At 32.8% G+C, this 19817-nt stretch overlaps 1 protein-coding gene across 6 annotated transcripts in view; it reads left to right on the forward strand.

Annotated features, from left to right (window-relative positions):
- The window catches only part of LOC111003351 (potassium voltage-gated channel protein Shaker), a 194914-nt gene that overhangs the window by 166085 nt on the left and 9012 nt on the right, over window positions 1-19817 (forward strand). For 4 of the 6 annotated variants that reach the window (XR_006751167.1, XR_006751166.1, XM_022273797.2 and 1 more), the window contains 7 exons: window positions 11898-12001; window positions 12412-12573; window positions 12843-13486; window positions 13978-14107; window positions 15173-15378; window positions 18552-18775; window positions 18994-19168. Coding sequence is in view for 4 of the 6 variants with exons in the window: in XM_022273797.2 (XP_022129489.1) it covers window positions 11898-12001; window positions 12412-12573; window positions 12843-13486; window positions 13978-14107; window positions 15173-15378; window positions 18552-18775; window positions 18994-19161 (1638 nt within the window). In the remaining 2 variants the exon portion in view is untranslated. Of the gene's footprint in view, window positions 1-11897; window positions 12002-12411; window positions 12574-12842; window positions 13487-13756; window positions 13887-13977; window positions 14108-15172; window positions 15379-15733; window positions 16113-18551; window positions 18776-18993; window positions 19169-19817 lie in introns of those variants that run through there. The other 2 variants (XM_045633975.1, XM_045633976.1) reach the window with 2 other exon arrangements.

Genomic DNA, 19817 nt, shown 5'->3' on the forward strand with positions numbered 1-19817 from the left:
TATTTGATCGTTTTAATCAAAATTAATATTCAATTTACTTATTTAGAATGCAATATTTTGTTACACAATTTTAGTTTTTGAATGTGTCATATAAATATATAAAGTCTACGTGTTATATTTTAATAAATATATGCGAAGCTTATTTTATGAGATTATTAACTAAAACGACAAATTTAATGTCAGAAAGCTTTATAAACATTTTCGAGCAGAAATTTCTAACTATACCAATTGATTTCGATTGATCTAATTGAACTGTAACCTCGTTAAATCGACTCCGATTTCCAAGGAAAGGTCATGAGCGATTATAAGCTCTATGACACTCTTAGCTTCGATTTCCACTTACTTGAAGATTAGGTTTCCAAGTGCTTTATTGTTTATATATAGGAGTTCAGATAGATTTTTTCACATTAAATTTTTCTGTCAAACAAGACGTTGACAAATTTACAAAATAATTAATCATGTATGTACGAAACATAACTAAAATAAATAGTTGGTAAATGAGGGTACATTCAAACTATAGCCATTGCATGCGTAATAATTAAAATTTAGTGAGTATTCATAATAAGATTTTACATACAAACAAAAATTAAGACTGATGTACGATATTGCGCTAGATTCCCAAAGGGTACCATATCTTCGGTACTGAATATTAAAAAGACTTCGCTAGTATTAGGACACAGCGTATAAACGGTACACGAGCTCCTATGGTTTCCTACATGGTAGGAACGATAGAGCGCACATAGAAAAACACAACGATTTCACAGGTGTGATTTGAAGGCTAAGAATGTAGCACAAAATAGAGCACTATAGGACACTAATGGTAAATTGACTTGTACAATATGCCTTTTGCAGTATTACAGTGTTGCATTGTGAGCTTTAATTATAACAAAACAATGTAACGGGAAAGGTTAAAATTTTGCCGACTTCAGATTGCAGTTTTATTTTTATACAAAGCAACAATGTGAAAATAACTTCATAAATAGCGAGGCAGAAAGTTGTGCGTTCGACATCGTTTTTAAATATAACTTATTATATTCTGTAATTTTAGTGTTCGGTATTTGTTTATTAATATAGTTATGTTGTAAAAAATAATATATTTTAATATACATTAAAAATTCTTAAACAAAAATCTAATCAATTAAAACGATTTTAAAGATTTATTTCTATAGGAAGTATTTTTAACTTCATATATATATAGGTGATCAGTAAATGTATGTATGTGGTATTATTGGATATATTTAGGCTGTGCATGTATATATACCCAAAAATTTCTCGGAAACTCAAAGTCATCCTGATATTATTAATTTCACATTTATTAACACAACTTACGTAACGTTCATAGAAACCAGTTTAATCGTGGCATAAATAACATTTAGATAAAAAAATTTTTGCTCAACTCGCATGGAAGATGTGTGTCAGGCAGTAAAGGCCCATCCTACATGCCTATAAAGAAAAAATGCAAATGTGCTATGACTGAGGAAAGTTAAATTTATTATCTAAATACATTTTCTTGCGAATTTTTGGGTCTCCTATTTTGGAAATAATACTTTGTAGATTTTATTTAGAAAAATTATAATAGCTTTTTAACAGACTATAGATACAACAAGCTAGAAAGACAATTTAATTTTTGAATATAAAAATGAAACAGTCATCCAATGCATTTGTATTTTAATGCACAATACAACATGCTCGTCGTAGCCTCTTAGTGTATTTTTGATATTTTCTGTACTTACTATTTATATATGAGCAGTGTTGGCCTAGTGGCTTCGGCGTGTGACTCTCATCCCTAAGGTCGTAGGTTCGATCCCCAGCTGTGCATCAATAGACTTTCTTTCTATGTGCGCATTTAAGATTCGCTCGAACGGTGAAGGAAAACATCGTAAGGAAACCGGCGTACCTTGGTTAGGTACAGGAGGCTTATCACCCACTTGCCTGTCAGATTAACAATTCTTTTTTATTGTTTATATACTTATTACGCATTAAAAAACGCGAAGGGTTTAAAACACAAACACATAAAATATAAATCAATTAAAGTAAGAATTAATTTACGTATTTCTCTCATAGTTTATGCAGTTATTTGTATACCTTTAATAGTCATTGAAAACTGCGCGTGCGCAATTAAACCACTCAATTGTGGTGGTGTTTATTACCAATGCCGCGAATGTTTACAGACAAGTTCTAAAAGCGCCAAACGTCTTAATAACGAGTTAAAATCTACAGAATGTCTAGGTTTAAGCTGTTATAAATGTCGATACAGAGATTTGCGATGTGGACTATGGCCCATGAAAACCTCTGACCGTAAAATAAGGTTTATACAATTTAAATTTCCGACTATAATAATAATATATTTATTTAGTTCTCACAAAAACTTACAAAACTTCATAACATGATATGTTAAAGTAAAGTTATTAAATAATTGTTATTCTTCTTTAGAGTAATTGGAGGAATAATAAGTGGAGTAAAACTATGGGACGATAGTTATCGTTAGATATTATTTCATTAAAATTTAAGTAATTTCTCTCAAATATTTTCTCAGCAAGGGACTGAGGAATAGACTTTCTATTTTAGTTATTTTACCAACAAAAATATATTTCAAATGAATTTCACTTCTCAGAGTTTAATTTCAATTATTTTTAATATCAGCCTTCGAAGCGACAGTGTTGATCACTTGATTCAGTGGTGACCCACTTTGAAAAACTATTTACCGATATTCTACGAAAATGTATGTTCTGTAGATGTCATTAATAAATTACCCGTTATATACATTAGTAATTAAACATTTCACAGAAATCTTTTAATTAAGTATCTCTTTTCATCTCAGCGTGATTTATAAAAAAACGCTTTGGAGGAGCTTTAAACTTAAGCTCCTTAAGCTTAAGAAAATTCGTAAACTTTCAAACCCGAATCTTTCCGAAAAAACAAGTTTTGTAATAATTTAGTTTTGAAGAGTGTTATCGTAGTGGTTTCAGGTGCCACGCTTATCTCTGAGGTTGTAGCTACGATATAGGCTGTGCACCAATGGATATCACCCAAACAAGTCACGAGTCACAGCGCGTCTATGTCTACGTCTACTTGTCTAGTAGAAAAAACAAGTGATCATGAAAGACATAAAGATATCCGACACCAAGACTTAAAAAGGTCACATCGTTTTTTATTGAGAAATGCGAAAATTACCAAGCAAATTTATTCTGCAATTGTAATCATTTTTGTATCGAATCAATCTAGATATAGCGCGTATTGTTGATAGAACGCATTGTAATAGTTACTGTGACGTCAGACCCACATCAACAGTGACAGGAAACGATACAAAATTAGCTTCCTACATCAAAGGCCCGCTTCCTCATCGGTGGGAACTGACTAATGCTACAAGTTCTATCAAAATTGAATGATATCGTATAAGTCGATCGTAGTCAAAACGTCTTACTCAGCCGATTTGCCGGAGAAAAACTTAAACAACTTCTAACATCTCCAACATTTACTGGGGACGCGAAAGATTGGGGACAACGATTTTAATTAAGTTAATTGTAATTGTGCGGGTTTTTTATTATAATTAATCAATCTTAATATACAATTTTCTTTGCAGATAAACGATTTGTTATTATTATTATTAATGATGATCACTAATATTTTTAATTCACATTACGCGTACTTTGCTGCGATGATCAGAAATTATCGATTAATAATAATTATTAAAACGTAAATGTTTCGAATGAAATAAAAACAAGGTAAATTACAAATCATGTGACATTAACAATTAGTGCCGCTGCACATATGTCCCATATAATTAACTTCAATGATTTATGTGTTTGCAGGTAATTTAATATGTATGGTACCGTTAGTCCTTACATAATGAAAACGTAAAATTTACCAGCAGTACGTTCGTGCATTCGATACCCGACTGATACAGTCTAATCATTTTTTTTAATAAACTGTATAAATTTAGAACCTTTTAACATTTATGTGATAATTTTAATAAGATTTGTATATTTGTATGTAAACATTCGCCATGACCCAAATATTAATAATAATAATAATAAAGTCTTTATTCATTTTTAAGTACATTTTCTTTTCAACGTGTAAGATTTCGAAACCCTTTTAAGTAAAAATACCTGTGTTAGGTTTCCCAGCTCTTCCATAACAAACTTTATTACTTAAATTAATGACACTTTTTAACCTATTTTTTTTTGAACCATTTCCTTTTTTTTTCTTTTTTGAACCGTTATCATCACACCTGAGTGTGTGCATGAGTAAGTGTGTGGGTGTAAATATGTGAGAGAGTAAATGAGTGAGTGATTGAGTGAGTGAATGGAATTAGTAGTAGTATATTGTATTGTTATTTATATTATTACATATGTTCCAAAATGTAATAAAACGTCGATAAGTTTTAATAATTTTATTCTACACTCTAATAAGCAAGCTCTAGAAATTTTTAACAAAGCAGTTTATCGGTACAAAGTAGCCTCAAATACCCCTTCAACTACATGCTACTCAGATCTCATCGAACTAGTCTCCATCTCAAGTAACCTCTCCAGATAAGTATCCATAACAATGCCTATCAAATCTGTTGATACTTCTATGGAAATCTCTTAAGATTTTTTCCTTATAGCATTATCATAATATGACAACAGAGAAAATGAATAATTTAGAATAAAGTTAGCCTATATTGAGTATAGAACGAGTGCAAGCAACTCTTCATCTTCATAATATTAAGAACGGTTATCCGACACGAATGACAAGCAATATGAGCGAAACAAATATTTGTGTCAGATACACTTGAACGAAGATTAAAACACTGGATTTAGATGGCTTAAAATAACGAATTATAAATAGTTGAACTTGCTTTCAGTGATCGCGGTGAAACGAACATCGTGTTGCGACGATGTTTTTGTATAAATAAAAATGATGCTTTATCTCAAACTTTGGATTTGACAATATCAAACGAATCTTTAATAGCTTTTTAATTTTTGGTAGACTGCGGGTTTCTGTTCTCGAATCGAAATGAGAAAAATGTTTTTTTTAAAAAGCTGTCTTGACTTTGAGGTTATGTGTAATTTGATTGTCTATTTAGACTATTACTGAATTGATGGTGATCTTTAAGTCTAAATGATTTACGTTCCGCACTCGAAAATACATCATATATACAAATAGCCTTAGAGGCACTTGATTCATAAATTTTAAACAATTCCACCACAAAGTTTTAAGAACTTTTAAATTACTGATATATTTAAAACTTTGGTATACTATTGATATTTTTGGCAGTGTTCGATGTTGAATATTAACGAAACAAATGAATCTGGTCCCATCTATCGATTCTTTTAGTTTGAAAATCTTTTCTTCACTACACCTTAGTAATTAGATTAGTTCCAATTCAATACCTATAGAACAGTTTTATAGTGTTGTATTTAATTAAGACATCTCAAAATAAAATCTTTCATGAAATGGTTACGATGTCAAAAGCGAAGATTACATTTAAGGTTGCTCCAACTGAGGCCACCGGTGTTCAGTTAGAGCCGTTAGAGATAATATCCAACACCACAATGTCTTGTCGACCTTCGGTATACATTTCACAAGCCTATTCATCCAAATACCACGGAGCCAAACCCTAAAATCCCTGCTGATAAACCTTTCCGAACGAATAATCACGTCACTCACTAACTATAAAAAGTTTAGAACCAGGAAACATTCGTGGTCTTATTTACAGCGAATACGACGTTATTAATTATAAAATCTCTTCATAAAACTGAACTGCAGCGCACCTCACGCCCTTGGTGAATACACAATAAAATTTATTTTTGGATTAGTACATTGCTAACCGCGGAGCAACAGCGCCGCGGAAAGAAATACTGCGATGGTCAGGTCGGCTCGTAATATACAGAGCGTGCAATGGGTTGTAAACACTGGAACGATGATACTTTGGTCTGAATTAACATTTTGTGACCTAGTTCCAGACTTTGCATGCTAAGCCTCAGTTAGCTCTATTTCCTTAAAGGAGTCCTTATCAGTAAAACCGACTAGTGAAGGAAGGACAAGATATATTCCCTCGTGCGGTCGGTGTTTAATGACAAATTTTACATTGGAATAAATTAAGTCGCGGAATCTGTCATAGAGCTCTTCCACCGCTTGATTGATTGCTTTGGTCAACTTTTTTGCATTCAATTAAAATAACGTCATACTTAGCTGAATATAAACACTAGGCTACGGAGTTTAAGGCGACACTATCGTTCATACATACTAACTTCAAACACAAATTTACGTTTATTATGTGGAATTGGTTTGTGATTAACGATCGTAATTTTATTAGACTTGCTTCCTCTATAATCTGGAAAACGGATATTGATTTGACAATAGATTGTGGTTGTTGCGTAAAATATAAAAATATCGCTGGTTTCTATGATGAAACATTTTTCTAAATATTCGCCTATTAAAAACGCCGTTGTCTGCTGAAACAATAACTTATTTATAATAATACGAGTGCTGGAGCCTTTTAGGTTTCGGCGTCTGATTTATGTGTTGATAATGATAATCTACTAAGGTTATCAGCCTATTGTCTTTGATTTTTTCGGTTTCCTCAGTTTACTTCACAGTGCGAGCAACTGTTACAAACTGTTAGCACATAGATAAAAAGTAGTACACAGTCGGGGTTTAAATCTTACGGAGGGGGACACTTTAACGCTATCCCTCAGTTTAAAAAATTCAGACTTCAGTCTTCAGACTAAAGACTAAACCAACTTGCCTATTTTAATCAATGCCAAAAAACACAATGATAAATGTATGACAATCGATCACGTTATCTAACACTGTATGACCCAGTTAAAATTATGATATTAGCGAGGAGGAAAATCACGTATTTCAATAGAGAAGAATAATATAATTAATACGCTCCGATTAACGCTTGACAACTCAAAGGCTTACATTTCCGAGAAGTTTCAATAGTTGTAATATATCAGATCTCTGATCACCTGATGAAATAGATGCAGAAGTGTCCTATTGGAGGTTAGGTGACTTAATAAACTACCAAAGTAACCGAATCGATAGTTGTATAATACTTAATGCAGTAAGATTTGCATTGGTACCGGGCGTCATTTATTGCCAAAAGCTGTATTGCGAAAACTGATTCACAACTCAGGGCAAATAGTATGATTTATATCGATACTAGGCGGCGACTACACAGCAAATTCATATAAAATTAAAATATCTATTTTTCATTTTCACCTGATTATGCACGAGCCAAGGCTACATAAGCCGTCAAGCCTCGCAGGTGTCCTTGGGCGGGAATTAGCAGTTTCTTTGAAATAATTAGCTAGTCTCGTTTGTTCTCCATCCATAAAGAAACTTTTAAATATTATTTATCTACACTTCGTTACCTTACACAAAAACAATACTTATAAAAAAGCAGGTTACGTTAATAAGTTATTAGGCAACGGGCCTTATTGCTAACACGCGATTTCTTCCAGCAACTATTACTGAAAAGCAAAAAAGCACCTACAGAGGCTAAAGTACAAGAAGTGCTGAATCATTTATAAAAAAACTTTAATATCACTACCTAAATTAAAAAAAACGCTGAATGTAAAGAAACCCCAAAAAATAAATAAATAAACAATAATATGTATAAATTAAATGAAATGTTATAGCTAACCCACAGGTTGATTGAGTCACAATTAATATAACATATCATGTGCGTAGTAGCTAATTACGAGGCAGAAGAAAATAGATAGAATTCTTAGGTTACGTATAATTTAATTTAAATTATACAGCTTTTGGACAGATATTTAAAAAATATCGAAGACTTTGTGTTTATGATATCACATCTGCGTCATAAAAACAATTTGTCAGAAAGAGATTTACGAGAATTGTAGTTAATAAGTTAATAAACATATTTGTATTTCTGAATCAGTGGGACAGTCTATAAGTTACCTTATGTCGTTAAAATGTTGTTTGTAGGAATCTGTCAAGTGGCCGCGTGGCGTCTTGGTCAATAAAACAAATCGACAACGACCATCTATTTGTGAAGGCGTTTCATTACTCAATGAATGTTATATTTACACATCGTAAAACCTAACTTTCGATGAGTGCGACTAAAAAACAGTTGAAATTGTTACTTTCATCTGAATGATGAAAATTCAGATAAATCTAGACAAAACCAGATATAACCGCAGAAAGGAGTGTGAGATATTTTAGTATTTGCATAAATAATTTTGTACTATTTATAATATTTTGCAGTGTTTACAGGCCAGTGTAGTTATTCTTAGGATTTAAATGACCTAAATAAATCAGTGTATGATTGACGCTTTAATTATTTTACATTAATTACGTTTCCGCTGATATATAATATACTAATACTAGCGGATCCGACAGACGTTGTCCTGTCTACACGTCTTTAATTTCAAAATTTCAATTTTTAATAAGCCATTTTGATGAAAATTATTATTCAAATGTTATGACAATATCTAACGATCCAGCACATGGTCACACACGATATAACACAATGATATCAAAACTTTTTTAAATTTCGTCACAGACTAAAATTAAAATTCGAATATTATTTAAAATTTGACACTGCGATGGTAGCGCCGTCTGTCGGATCCAATGTAAAACATTCCAAAATCAACAACAACTAATAAATTGAAAATTAATTAAAAAAACATTGTCCAGCGGACAAAATTGTGAATCTAAACCATTCCCAGATCCCCTTGAACACACACAAAAAATTTCGTCTAAATCGGTCCAGTCGATTAGGAGGAGTTCAGTCACATACACACGCACACAAGAAATATATCTATTAAGATAATACTGAAGGTTAATACGACATTAAAATAATCATACTTTATTTAGGGCTGGCTGAAACTTAGTGCTAATATTTTACTTGTATATTACTTTAGTATTATATACTCCTTATACCTGATCCCTATTATCTGTGCACTCTATTCAACGCTATTCGCTATGGGACAATGTTTTTTTTACTAAGGTACGGGTGCATACAGTTTTACTCATAAACGTACTATTAAAGATTCCTCCGTTATTTACAGAGTAGTAATATAATAATAATATTTTTTTTTTCTAGTATCGTTTATACGTTAATGAATCAAACTTTTGGTTTAGAATATTTTTCAATTATAAAGGCTCAGGATAAAAATGAAAACCTGGCGTAAAGTAATCATTTTTATATTTTATTTTACTATACTAGATCTTATAATCTATTCAATTCAATATTGTATTACTATACTATCAGTAATTTATCATTTCAATACATTAAACCAATAAAAAATATAATTGTAGTTAATTCTAATATAACTAATAACTAACCTTAAATAATTAAAATATATTATTAAAAGTCCCTTCAGGCAAAGTTCCGAAGATGGCAGCGCTCCCCCTTTGAATAGCTATTCTCTGTACATATTTTTCTTCTTTCTATTATTAATTTAAATATAAGCATTTTTCTTGTATTTAAATGAATATAGAAAAATTGAGAAATTAATTTTATACATGACTAAGTAAAGTCACCGTGCCATACCATATAACCATAAATCCTGCAAGACTCTCTTCTTGAGAAAGTCAATGAACAATACACTTAATACGGGCATAGACACGCTCTGCGGAGTTATGAGCATTTAATATTGAAATAGTTGCGTAGGCGTCTCTACATGAATAATGGGAGATATTAGTTAGTTGTGAAGTGATAACAATAAACACATAATATTCAACCACTTTAAAACAGGTGTATGCTTCAAACGCTTTTATTTTGAAAGCTTCATGATAAATGAAAATTGAAGATATTTTCCAATTTTATTGATTGGAATCAACAAATATATGTTCTTAATTTCGTTTTCGAAATTTGAAAAAAAAATACTAAGTAATATCATTGTTTTTTATTGTTATTCAATACCATATGGAATGATAAAACTTGAAATTCTTTCTTTTGCCTTGTTAAGTATGTCTAGCTAGTACACTAGTTACTACATAGAGTTAGAGTAGTTTACTATAAGAATGTGCAACATGGTTTAATCGTAAAATTAAATAAATCCTGCACGATACTGTTACGAATATTTATTTCAGGAGATTGATACATAATAAATAATAATTTTCAATTTAATAGATTCCATTCGCGGAAATTAAACACTATCGGTAGATTTTTTTATTTTATTTTATAGAACAGGGGGAGGAGGCTCAGATGTTTAGTTACACCTCCGCCTTTGAACACTCTCAATGCCAGGGGACTCGCGAGTGGATTGTCAGCCTATTTAAAAAAATATTCATAACTAATTAATTTAGTTACAAGAGAAATTACTTGGTCAAGCAAAACAATTTTTCCAATACACGGCAAGATTTAGAAGGATGGGTAGTCTTCTATAACAGTGTAACAATATTGTAATCTGTAACTGTATAACCAATATACACTAGTACTATGTACCAATAAGATAAAAGGGGGTAGAAAGTTTCGGAGTGACTAATATTCAGACTATAATTCAGCCGTTATAGTAACAATAGAATGCGAAATTTCTTCAGATATAACAATGAATTTTATTGGAAACGATCCAGTACATAGCGTTTATTATATGTTGAATACAGAAGTACTTGGACCAAGTCAATAGGCTTTTGTAGTGTCGTCTGAGAGTCGTTGTCACTAATGAATCGCTTTGTTTAAAACTCTCGTAACAAAATAAGTTGACAAATATTTGTTATTACCTTTGATTACCAAAGCGTATATTACAATTAAATTTAGAATTGGTCAGCCGCTTCTGGTGAGAGGGACCATTTTTTCACTTGACGATAATTACGCAACCTTCTTAGTGCGAGGAATTTTAAATTGGCTGGTGGATACAAAGCATTAAGACAGATCCCCAAGGTCCGCCTGTCTCAAGGCCGCCAGGCGCCTAGGCTTAACGGCTTTATAACATGTGATACGGATTTGTATACCGCTAGATCGTAGAAGGGCACGGTTAAATTTTAGACGTTTGGACTAAAGATACATTTGATATGCCTAGAACAATATGACTGTCCTTAGCGTGCGTCCACACCTTGCGAATATGTCGCTAATGTGCGCGAGGCGGTTGCAGATCGCGCTCGCTTTTTACGAGCCTTGCATGAGTTGCGCTAAAAGGCATACCAAACCATTGCCATGACTGCACGCGCGCAACTCGCGAGCTGTTTGCACATTCGCGGCACATTTGCCAGATGTGGACGCACCCTTAGATAAAACCACATATGTCTCAAGTAATTATACGTGAGGCGTTAATATTGAGTGAAATTGCTGTCAACTATTACTTTAAAGGTCCATCTAGCCCATGAACACTATTAATATGGAAATTAAATTAAAAAGACAAAAAATTATTATTCGTCAAGATGTCGTTCTTTTTTTTAATTAAATTTAATACCACCGCATGTAAAAGATAAGCACTACTTTTCCAGCTTATTAAGAATTAATCTATTCAAATAGAGCGAGTTACTCAAAAGACTATCTTTGTAAGCTTCGATAGAATATAAAATTACAATTTCCAATAGCATTGATTGGGACTCAACGCCGAGCCAAGTTTTCCTATTAAAAGTTTCTGCTCGTTAGAGAATCTTTGAAATTTTCATTTTTACTTTGACGATATGGACACTTGTTTTCAACGTTGCTTGTAATCGTCAATTAGTTAGGACGAAGCGACAAGATTATCTCGGCTTTACTTTAAATGTTTTATGATAATAAAACTTTCTTGTTTGAAACACAGTATATTAGTGTTATTTTAACCACTGAAAAGTATACGTTGACACCCATATTATTAGGCTTACTATCCTATCTTTGCCCTCTTGCGTCTTGAAGGACTAGTTTGTACTTAAGTAACCAAATTTGCCTTTTTATACAAATGTCCAGATATTTACAGATATAATACATTTATTTATTTTTCTATCAACAGATAAGCGGTCTCAGGTTTGAAACTCAACTAAGGACACTTAACCAATTCCCGGAAACGCTGCTGGGAGACCCAGCACGAAGAATAAGATACTTTGACCCAATACGGTAATCCTTTAATACGTTTTTCACTTATATACCTAATAATATATAACCCTACACAATAATAAACGGATTTTCATATAAACAATAATCATTATATTTACTGTTTCTATTATGTGTTTGGCGCATAGATTTCATACTCGAATAAGCAAAAAAAAAATTTTTATTCCAATTTGCAATAATTACTAGTAATATAAAAAAAATTAAAAAAAAAACCATTTAATTTAGACCATTATAAGTCCAAATATATTATACTTTACTATTTAAATTTTAAATAAACTTAATTAATAATAATAATTAATAATGGTAAAAAAATATTTATTATAGAATATAGTATATATTATATATAAAATATCTTTTTATATATCATATATAAAAAGATATTTTATGTTTGTTACAAACGTTTTCTCTTCCAGGAATGAATACTTCTTCGACAGAAACAGACCATCTTTCGACGCCATTCTGTATTACTACCAGAGTGGTGGTCGACTGCGAAGACCCGTCAACGTACCACTCGATGTCTTCTCTGAGGAAATCAAATTCTACGAACTCGGAGAACAGGCCACAAACAAATTCCGGTATGGAAATATAAAACCCATTCTCTAAAAATATTTAAATGTTTCTTTTTTGCTTGTTTTTGTCAAAAAAAAAGATTTAAATAAACGAAAGCATTCATTAACAAGTTACTCGAAACTTGAGAGTGAACTGAACGAATAACCGACTATTATTTATTCAGATAAAGTTCTCAGGACATCGAGAACTGTTTTCAAATGACCAGTTCATTGAAATTTGTTAAAATTTTTATACTGATTTCAAATCAGTTTATAAAAATAAAATTTCATTTCAGCGAGGATGAAGGTTTCATCAAGGAAGAGGAGAAGCCTCTGCCTTCCAATGAACGGCAGCGCAAAATCTGGCTGCTCTTCGAATACCCTGAGAGCTCCCAGGCTGCCCGTGTTGTTGCTATCATTTCGGTGTTCGTGATCCTCCTTTCCATCGTCATTTTCTGCCTTGAAACACTGCCAGAATTCAAGCACTACAAAGTTTACAACACTACCACCAATGGCACCAAGATTGAAGAGGATGAGGTCCCCGATATCACCGACCCATTCTTCTTAATAGAAACCTTGTGTATCATCTGGTTTACGTTCGAGTTGATTGTGAGATTTTTAGCATGTCCGAACAAATTTAACTTCTTCAGAGACGTGATGAACATAATAGATATCATAGCTATTATTCCCTACTTCATCACGCTTGCTACCGTCGTTGCTGAAGAAGAGGACACGCTAAATCTGCCTCGAGCTCCGGTATCCCCTCAAGACAAGTCCACGAATCAAGCGATGAGCTTAGCAATCCTGAGAGTGATTCGTCTTGTTCGAGTCTTCCGGATCTTCAAGCTCTCTCGTCATTCCAAGGGTCTGCAAATTTTAGGACGTACCCTCAAAGCATCTATGAGAGAACTCGGACTGTTAATATTCTTTCTCTTCATCGGTAAGTTGCCCTGCTTTTTTGTACTTAAAACTTATTTTAAACTTGCAATTGTATTCAAAAAATTGCATTTGGTCTGTTGAGATAATACAAAATCAATTTTCACCAGAGATTATTACTATAATAAAATAAGTAAACGACACCAAATTATTTACAATGTCACATACATAGAAGAGATCTGTTTAACGTCGTGTGGGGAAATTTGCCTGGCGTGATGCTGAGCAGCGCGGATGGGCCGCAGACAAGCGTGCACAACAAGCTTTATGTTTACAGGCGTGGTTGTTTTCTCCAGTACCGTATATTTTGCTGAAAAAGATCGGCCCGATTCAAATTTCTCTTCTATACCGGACGCGTTCTGGTGGGCGGTTATAACTATGACCACGGTTGGCTATGGGGACATGAGGTAATTCACGCGACGCGACCCGTCCCGCGACTGCTCCCGACCGCCTCCACTCATCGTCTCCCACTGTATGCGCCTTTATGTGTGCTTAAAGGTGTGGTGCTGTTTTCGTCTGCGGTGTACTTCGCGGAAGCGGGAAGCGAAAATAGCTTCTTCAAATCGATACCTGATGCGTTTTGGTGGGCGGTCGTTACCATGACGACCGTGGGATACGGAGACATGACGTATGATTCAGCGAATGCACCCTTAACATCATTTTATATTTCCGTCGTTTTATTTCATCGTTCAGTTTTGACACTTTACCATTGGAGTTTTACATACATATAACCGCCATCGTAAGCTTTGTTTGTTTTATTTTTAGTTGGCTTAAAATGAAGTCTTATTTAAAATGTTCGCACATTCATGACACTTATCATGGTTTTCCGTTATGTCGATTTCAACCTGAAACTATTTTTCACCTAGCTCATTCGTGTAATTTCCATTAGTATCGTTAGTATAAATAAATGATGTCTTGATATTAAAGGACGTTAAAGGTGACCGAATCGAAGATATTAACAATCGCCCTTTCCAAAGCGTAATCGTTTTAACTGTACTGCTTTTAAAAGCTCATTAAATGTATTAAATGTTCCTATCCAACGCTTTTGCTTCAATGTAATTACGAAATTGTTGTTGTATATATAGACACGTGTTTAAATGTATCTTATCGAAAATGGTGATCACCTTATCTTTAGACCAACTAAGAAAAGTTGCAGTGGGTAATCATGAATCTCTACTAAACCTTATGAATGCTAGATTCATATTGACTTACGTCAGCAAGCTCCCTTGAAGTTTGTTACGAATATAAAATTCGGGGTTAGTTATATAAATCGTCACCAATGTGTAAAAATGGGTTTCAGGAATGAAATTTCTCTTATGCTTTCTTCATTAGTACCTATCACACCATTTTCGATAGAGTTTTTTTTATTGTTGGTATAAATAAAAATGCATGAGAACAATTTAATATAGCTTAATTATTATTATGCCCTATAATGACAAGTCCCTGATACCGAATTATATCAACAAAAATATTTTTATGTGCAACGCGAATTATTTTTTGATATAAGTCAGCATTGGTATTCGTCTTTTGTGGGCATACTGCTGGCATTAAGCGAAGCGAAAATTGCTGGCGAGTATGAATGGTGATGTATAAAAGGTATTGCTGTGCGAACTTTTGGTATTTCATAGTGGACCGAAGTGAGTCAGTCACAGACGTCCACATACATTTGTTATACAAGACGTTATTCCATTAGGCCTGTTGGAGTTTGGGGAAAAATCGTGGGGTCTTTGTGTGCAATTGCTGGTGTACTTACCATCGCACTGCCTGTGCCCGTCATCGTGTCCAACTTTAACTACTTCTACCACCGTGAAACTGATCAGGAGGAGATGCAGTCGCAGAACTTCAACCATGTTACCAGTTGTCCGTACTTACCAGGAACCCTGGGCGAACCATACTTAGGTTAGTAAATATTTGGAGCATTTATTTCCACAGTATTCACGCACTTTATAATAGCAAATAACAGATTATTAACGTGATTGACCGGTTTAGACAACATTTTTAGCCTAAAACCATGAGAAAAATATTTTATTATTTACGCTTTGAACAATAAATATTACAAGTTCCTTACAATATTAAATATTTTTTTAAGTACGATAAAAATCTATTATTGTTGATATGTTTATAAGAATTTGCTAAATTATGTATTTGGGGCATACTTAGTTTGTTAATTGCTTTTAAAAGCGTTGATCTGTCAGTGGAACACTTTTTTATATTATTTTTCCTTTTTTATTTATTTTATTTTTAATATTTTCAGGAAAGGATGATGATCGTGACGAGCTCTTTGATCAATAACTTTAAGTGTTTATAAGTTAAATTGAGACTTTAAATTATCGAAAGAGACGATTCTTGTGATATTATCGATTAAGACACAATGTGTAAATACTAGTTCTAAGAGTAAAGATGCGGTAATAAACATAGTTTTTGTTCTAGTTATGTTTGCGACATATTTATTTTTAAAGTTCTTAGGCGATGCTCGTTTTAGAACGGTTGGAACAGAGTCTGTTTTCTGTTTTACATTTTACGAGTGAGTTTTACGAAGTGTAGAAGAAGACTGATATTCATAATGATACGGTGACATGGTCATCTTAATTATGTTCTATTTTAATCGATTCGAATAAAATTAATGTCGTTGACTTGATTTAATTCTCAATTCAAACAGATTTACTACTTATAAGTTTAATAACAAAATTTTTCAATCGACATGTTTGAAAATATTTCAAAATATCAACAATTCACAAAGTGTAAGTTTTTTTTATTTATTTGTTTGCTTGAGTTACGCTTTTGTTAATGACGTCATATTATTATTATTATTTTGTGTTGTTCTGTGTGTGTATTTGCTTGGTGTTTGGATTTTTTAGCTTAAATGTAGACTTATCATTTGGTACAAAAAGTAGGTAAGTAGCTGTTAACAAATCAATAATATTTCACTGATAATTCTTAAAATTAACTATCATTATTCCCATCGTATTGATAAATCAATATTTAATAATTACTTATAATAAAACACAATTTTTAAATAATTTAGCCGACTAGATTTTTAACAAAAGTGAATAATAATACACCTTTTTGATGCTAATTATATAGTAAATAATATTATCTTTGAATTACGTATGTAATACAACTATGACAGATGACACTATCTTGGCCCCGAGACTTAAACGGCAATAATACGTAGTGTATTTATTTATTTCCCCATTTAATTATGCTATTTTTACAGTTAATACTAATGGTATGTAACTACTAAACAACCTTTAAATAATGTATATATCTCGATCTTATAACTAACAAGGCGCTCTTGTGAACTCAGCCAGTGTACAAAGTAAACCTTCGATAGAAATTTTATTTTTTACATGTATCACCGTCCTTAACAATTAGACTCGAATCAAATGAAATCAAAATACAATTATTCAGTTAACATGTGTCCTTAGGCCATGCTTATGAATGTCAATATTATTTACAAAATTCTGTTTATCTGTTTAAAGGCAGTTCTTATACTTCACATCAAAAATCATGTCATAGATGGACTACATGGAGAACATAAAAATATTCTCTCAAGTTCCTGTGAAATTATGTACAAAGAAGCCCGTGTATTTCGGAAAATGCAACCTTCTTATTATGTAGATCGTAGGTTTCCCTGGTTGCTAAGCCCACAATGTCGTTAGTAAATGGCCAGCCGCAAGCATTACACCAATAATCCGATTTGAACGTGTGGTAGCCTATGCTAAATGCGACATAAACCGCAAATGCCATAACGTAACAAGATTATATGTCTTTGCTTCTTCTAACTCGCTCTATTTAGCTTCAGTTACTAGGAAGATAGTGAAGCCTTTATTTAGTTAATTAAAAGTCTAACGGCCGTGTTGAAAGTCGTTTATTGATAGTGTACGGTTACTGAACATATTGATAACTATAAATAACTGAAAGATATTGAGTTAATTATAGAGGTATCAATACGAGATTCATTTATGATGTGTAGTGTGTGATTTTTGCGTATCATGACGATATATGCGTCGTAGTTGTCGCCAGGGGCCTAGTGTGACACCCCAAACTCACCAGTCCTTAGTGTCAGCTGAAGGGCCTTTTTAGGAAAAGGAAGATTTGACACTCTCTCTCTGCTTGACAAACTTGTCAGCTAGATCTTCCTGATCGCATGCTTGATAAGCTAGTAGGGTCCAAAAATTTTCAAGACTCATCAAGTAATTTCAATTCGTTATATGATTGAATTGATAAAAGGACGCTATGTCTCCACAAACATGCAATAATGAAACAAAAAATAATCTAATTAACGTATCTAGAAATGGCAGCTTCGGACTCAAAAACGTTACCTTTACGGATATAAGAAAATCTAAACCCAGTATAGCAAAATGTTCGTTCATTTTGCTATACTATACATTTTTTACTTAATCAATTCTAACAACATATTTTACGATATATTTATATCATAACGATTAAGTCATTTAATCAAAGTCAGATCTGACAAAACCCAAGAGACTGTATGCAGATGGGTGTAAATTAAAAAGAAAACTTTGTAAGCAACTTTTGATTCTTTTAAACGTCTCCGACTGTACGGTTTTGACAACTTACTTATTCTTAAGAGGTCAGGAACACTTCTGTTTTTTAATATCAGGTGGTCCTATAAAGTAGGACTAGTTCTTCTATTTAGCGTAACTTAATCAATAAATTCTAAAAGCTTATATATATTTATATTATTCTTCTCACATAACAAGAAGCGTATTTCTATATCGCGTATGCTACTATAAAAGTAATCAATTCTGTCTGTCATCTTAAAAAAATTGTAATATATTATCTTTGCCAAATATAGACAAAGTGTAGTGGTCTTCAAAGTATGTTATTAATTATTAACAAAGCTAGATAGATTCCGGAATAACGTATTAAACGCTAAAATGACTAAAACTATAATAGGTTGATAAGTCAACTTAAAGAAAAGTTTGTGTATTATGATGTAAATATAAGAAGCAAGTTGCATTATCAACCTATTAACGCCTACTAAAATTATGCTAGATCAATAAATAATTTTTAACTGAAAAATTATACATGACTGTGCCATACAGTTTCAGGACCAATCAAGAAGTCCTCAGTTAGCGATGACTCATCATCCGATATGATGGAATTAGAGGAATCGGCTCTAGTAACTGATCCCCACTTGGAGACCAACCTTCGGCGGTTACGTGAGGAAGGAAGGTTGCTCCTTGAGCAGAAAAAGGTCATGGAGGCTGCTGGTACTAGTGATGATATCGCAACCCTAGAACTACTTGATGCAATACGGCTGAATCAGGTTGGTAAAATATATGCTCAAAAGTCTTAGCTATTTCTTAATGTTGTATTTGCGCCGATAATATTTTAACTGTGATACGTATATGTTGTATCTATTTCAATGTGTTATTTCGTGTATTATCCATCAGCAGATAGGGCAGAAGTCTCCGGGCTTCGGACCTGTCTTCTTAATCTATCTCAGCCATTGAAGTCTTACTATATAAATGACATGTTTACCAGATAAAACAACAAGAGCTGGGGAAGCAACAAGCTGCATTGGCGAAGCGCAATTCCCGAGCCCACTGCATGGACGCACGCCGTGACCAGCGCAGGCGCACCCAATGCAACGTACGAATCAACCAATTGCATAGCGCGAGTGCACCTGAATCTATAGAAACAGACGTCTGACCTACGGGTAATTTTTCTTTTTTTCCCTTAAACACTATACTCTAATTAATTATTTATTTTAATATTAAGGTACCACGTAAAAGGATGGAATCCTTATTATAATATAGATATGTTAAACATCAATCATTTTTATTCGTCACATATTTTAATCTACAACCAAGATAACACCGTAAAAGGTTCAAAGTTGGTAAAGATTTCCGCTTCCTGACTTCGTAGCATGATCGTGTCACACTCGTAACATGTTTGCTACGCCGTAGTATTAGGACACCTTGACATTGCTTCAACTGTGAGAATTCAGTCCAATAAATTTAATTGTTAAATTTAATTCTAAATTGTTCGTAGTAAATGTACTTTTAAAGTATTTTTTTATTCTCTCTGGAATAATCTATGCATTTATAGACGTGTGAATAAATTATATATTTTCAAAATGCTGTCGGTAAGTCGAATTAGCGTCAAGAGTCATTAAATATAAGTGTATGTGTTGAACATTTCACTTTAGCAAAACGTGAGTAAAATAAATAATTATGTTAAAGTAATTGGCCATCTTCACATGCTTCGTGAAAATAAAATTCAAGCGGCCAGGAACTCGAAAACGATTTATATTCATAGAAAGAAAAAACAAATTAAATCAGCACAGAAAAGCCGCACTATGAGAA

Source organism: Pieris rapae, chromosome Z (assembly GCF_905147795.1).
Source record: "Pieris rapae chromosome Z, ilPieRapa1.1, whole genome shotgun sequence".
NCBI classification, from domain to species: domain Eukaryota; kingdom Metazoa; phylum Arthropoda; class Insecta; order Lepidoptera; family Pieridae; genus Pieris; species Pieris rapae.